General features: G+C 38.7%; 1 protein-coding gene across 1 annotated transcript; it reads right to left on the minus strand.

Annotated features, from left to right (window-relative positions):
- Positions 1 to 602: 602 nt before the first annotated feature.
- Positions 603 to 4423, minus strand: LOC121768166 (calcium-dependent protein kinase 28-like). The gene is made up of 12 exons (XM_042164545.1): positions 3730 to 4423; positions 3109 to 3239; positions 2960 to 3001; positions 2737 to 2848; positions 2577 to 2655; positions 2247 to 2416; positions 1907 to 2033; positions 1659 to 1774; positions 1458 to 1565; positions 1323 to 1385; positions 1047 to 1220; positions 603 to 966 (listed from the first exon to the last, which is right to left on the minus strand). Exons 1-12 carry the CDS (start codon positions 4150 to 4152, stop codon positions 799 to 801), a joined length of 1713 nt encoding a protein of 570 aa, XP_042020479.1. The 5' UTR covers positions 4153 to 4423; the 3' UTR covers positions 603 to 798.
- Between the last annotated feature and the right edge of the window lie 290 nt (positions 4424 to 4713).

The raw sequence follows: 4713 nt of genomic DNA on the forward strand, positions 1-4713 counted from the left end.
TGGAACTTAAGATACAAGGATCGAAGGTTGGTTTCCTTTTATCTACAACAATGTGTGAAGTGAATCTGGAATTTTTAAGTGTTTTGCAAAATTGTGCATGAATTGTCAGCCAAGAAATGGTAGCGCAGACACATTCGAGGCTCGTTTCAGTTTACAGTTGAATAAATGTTGTTGATGATGATGCTTGGAAGAGTTTCTGAGCTGATAGAGATAACAAAAGACTTGTACACTTCACCAGTTCACCTGTAAATTATCTGGAAGTAGATGTCATGTTCTTCTATACTTGAGCAAATTGTCAAAAAAAATTATCAGGTCTAGTCGACAACTTCTGATCAATCTCGCGATTTTGGAAATCAGTCAGAAAAATTATAAAGTTTGGAGGTTCTCAATCAATTTTCCATGGTGAAAAAAATTGGTCACCTACATTCACATCTTTCAACCAATCAATGTTGATTGTTTAATTCAGCGGTGATATCCACGTACAAATTTTTTGGTTGTCATATCAAATAATTTCACATAAAGAATTACAATGCGATAATTGACAACAAATTCAAACTTCATGATTTTCTCAAACATTTTCAAAATTGCATGTGGGACCAAAATTTAAGCAAACTTCATGATTTTTGGACAATTTTCATTGACAGCCCAGCATCACATACATTATCATAGTACAACAACACAGTTGAAAGTAGCAACAGCACATATTTACAGACTCCTCATTGTTGCCAAAATAATGTGAAGGCTTGCTTGCTCTTACTACCAAAAACCAGTAGTCTCCCAATGAAAATTGCTAAGCCATTACATCTTGAGCGCAGCAGCTCGAGCCGCAGATGGGCTTGCCACGCACCGAGAGCTCAGGCTAGCAGTTCTCAGAAGCCTGCGGAACTCGGACAAGCTGATCTTCCCGTCTTTGTCTATGTCTGCTTCTTCCAGCAGCGGGTCCAGCGAACCCCTAAGACACGTGTGCTGCGGTTCCATCAAAAAAGAATATCCATAAGTCCGGTTTCCATACTTTGAAAGATGCAAACTAGGTACTACTAACTAACCATTTTGAGTTCGTCCGGAGTTATGTATCCATCTCTATCAACGTCGAATTTCTCAAAAGCTGCCTGCGACCTGTGGTGCCATTTCTCCGTATCGTGCTCCTCCAGCTGATGGACGTGTAGGGTGGCTGCAACAAACTCCGAGAAATCAACAAGTCCATCGGTGTTGCTATCAATCTGTTTGACGCGCGCAAATATACAATACAAGAGCGATCAGAAATGCACGAATAAGAACTTGAGCTTATACTGCACAAGGAGGAAAAAGAAGGCGATATATACTGCTTGAAGGATTTCAAGAACTCGCGAGTCTTTCATTCTCCAAGGAAGATCCTTCTCCATGGCCTGTACAACAATAAGGTATGGTATAAACAAACAGCGGATGCAGTCTAGCAAATTCCCCGAAAAGCAACTAACCTGTCTCATTTCCTCAAGACTGATGACACCATTTTTATCCACATCAATCGCATCAAACTGATCTCGAAGATCAGATATTTCCTCGTCGTCAAGTGTGCTAGCCAATGCCTGGCACATTAAAATTCACAACTATTGAACTGCCGCCTCTGTGTATTTATCATTTACTACCTACTATTTCACTAGCACGAAAGAATGACTAACCCGAAGAGCAAACTGCTTAAATCGACTGTATTTCACAAATTTCCTCATGTTAGATAGAACGGAGATGTCTAAAGGAATCTCCGAAGCTTCGCCTCCTTCTCGAACCCAAGGATGTGCTGCACAAGCTAAAAGCATCACTACACTAACCCAAGCGCAGCAGCTAGGTGTACACTTGTTATAACATATGGGAAAACGGATGAAGCAATTAGTTACTAGCTATAAAGATAAACGGGAGGCGTAGGACATACACAAGGCCTGGGCCGCAGTAAGCCGTGCTTGAGGATTTTTTACTAGCAATTTCTTGACAAAATCTTTTGCAGCATTGCTAATCCCAGGCCATGGTTTACGACGAAAGTCAGGCTTGTTCCTCAGAACCTATAAACATGAAAGATACAGTCATTAAAAGACTAGCATACATATAACAAAATGGACTAACGAAAGTAGAACAAGGAATCAATGAGATAACATAAAACAGAAAAATGCATTTAGTTGATGAGCCCATAAATTCTAGTTTTACGTTCATATCCACCAAAAATGGGATCATATATCCAGATGAAGGAATAAGTGAAAAAGTCGTAAGTATTCCACCTCCTTAAAAATGCCATCCTCGGTTTTGTCCCAGAACGGCCGCCTTCCACACAGCAAGATGTAAGTAATTACACCAATGCTCCATGCATCTGATTCGGGACCAGATTTACGTTTTAATACCTCTGGAGCTACATAATATGCACTGCCAACAATGTCTTGGAATTTCCTTCCTGATAGAAATTTGAAGGATTTTGATGAGTTAGAAAATAATCCAAAAATCTCCATAGATTTGCATTTCACATGGAATATAAAATATCGTGTATGGATTTGCCCTATATGTTGTCGATAAAACAGTAGGTTCTTCATAATATCCGAGTTGGGATCTAATACCTGGTCTAATGAAGTCTGACAGACCAAAATCTGTGGCCTTCAGATGTGAATCCTCTTTTGGAGACTTAAATAAAAAATTCTGCAGGAAAATAAATTAAAGAGTTCAGGGCATCAATCGAGAACTCTCTCAACATAGCCGATGGAACACACTAGCCCATACCTCCGGCTTCATATCACGGTGTACAAGACCATGTAAATGGCACTCAGCTGCAACTTTTAGCATCTGCCTTACAACAAATGCTGCATCTTTCTCAGTGTATCGGCTATCCTTTCTGTTAGAATAATAAGCTTTAAGAGCTAGAAAATTATTCAAGCAAAGCAAAATCCCGTACAACAAATGCAATCAACAGTAAAAGATAGTGCAAAACTTGGGGAGTGCTTACTTCGATAGGATACGGTCTAGCAGTTCTCCGCCCTCACACAACCTAAACGATAAAAGTTGATAGTATGTCATTAACACCACTTCATTTACAAACGGCTCAATGCAGATAAATATTTTGTCTTGGAAACTTTTAGTTTTGAATACACTTACTCCATCACTATGTAGACATAAGAATCATCTTCAAAAGCATTATAGAAGTGAACCACGTTCTCATGGCCAGTTAAAGCCCTCAATATCTTGACCTCCCGCTTGACATCTTCGACAGCAATCGGAAGAACCATCTGATCATGTATTCAAAAAAATATTAGCTACACAACTTATAAGTATCCATTATCCGAACGCCTCATATCCCTTGTGCATTTAATCCTCATTTCACAAGAAATCCATCTATCCAAAATAGATGCTATATATACACATTCATACCCAAATAGACTTAGACTTTCTAGAAAAGGAAACCATCTATTGACCTACAGTATGCTTTTTTTCCTCATTCAACTGTTAACTTAATAAGAGAGCAGAGACAATCCAGCACAGGAAATTTTGATCATTTGTTTCCACTCACATCCAAAAAAACACAATAAATGAAAAGTTCAACTAAAACTATGTAGAGTGTAGGATCACTCAAAACTAGAGCTTCCACAAACCTCAAACAGGAAAACACAACAAATCAATTCAATAGTATAAAACAATTAGGCATGACCCAAAACAGCATAGCAATACGCAGAAAACATAGCTAATAAAAGTAGAAAAAAATGTAGCTAAAAACCTCACCTTGGCTTTGTCTATTTTCTTGACAGCAACACGATCTCCATTGGACTTATCAATCGCAACATATGTATAACCAAATTGGCCGTGTCCCAACAATTTCCCGATCGTATACCTCTTATCAAAATCCTTATCATATCCAAAATCTGTTCTTTTACCACATGGAATCGCCCCAGTTGGCCTCTTGGAAGAACTCTTGAGATTGTGGTGAGATGGCTTCTCCTGCTGCTGACTCTTGTGGCTCTCTCTTGCTCTCCGATTGTGATTATTGTTAGAGCTCTCTTGCTTTCTAGGAACAGATTCCGGAGCCCCAGAGGCTGGTGGCTTGGCTGCGGCGGAGGAGCGGCGGTTGTTGACCGAAGTGGTGGTGGTTGAAGTGGTGCTGCTATTGGAGCCACTGACTTTTGAGGTTGAAAAACAGCTGCCCATTTCTTAAAAGCACAAGAAAAACCCCAAAGATTCCAACTTTATGTCTCAAAAATCAAGGGATTTGAATATTCGAAAAAGAGAGGATCAGTGAGGATGATCAGCCATAGACATAAATTGAGCGAAAAGGGAGGAATATATATTGAAGGAAATATAATCTGTAATGGCGAGACATTATTTATTAGAAGAGGAAAGATTAGAGCAGATTTGAGGAAGGGGGGAAGAAGGAGATGGAGGAGGTGGTGTGGTGGCCTATGGTCAAACAGACCCTATTTTCTAACTATTGTCATAAAATTACATTTATTCTGTGTATATAATTTCTATTACTGCTGACTATAATTTCTATTTTTCTCCTGCATGTGTTTTGACTAAAATACCAAAAAAGTGAGAAATTGTTTATAACGAATTTCGAAATTAATAAAATGAAGAGTCTGCTATCCCAGTCAACTTTTAAGCTCAATGTTAATTGTGCTTGTGTTGAATCATTAGATCTATTATTCGAATTTATTGAAGTCTAATAAGATCTGTGACTCTACTTTATTGAAAAATAATGTTGCTAATTCT

Source organism: Salvia splendens, chromosome 15 (genome assembly GCF_004379255.2).
Source record: "Salvia splendens isolate huo1 chromosome 15, SspV2, whole genome shotgun sequence".
Taxonomy (NCBI): Eukaryota; Viridiplantae; Streptophyta; class Magnoliopsida; order Lamiales; family Lamiaceae; genus Salvia; species Salvia splendens.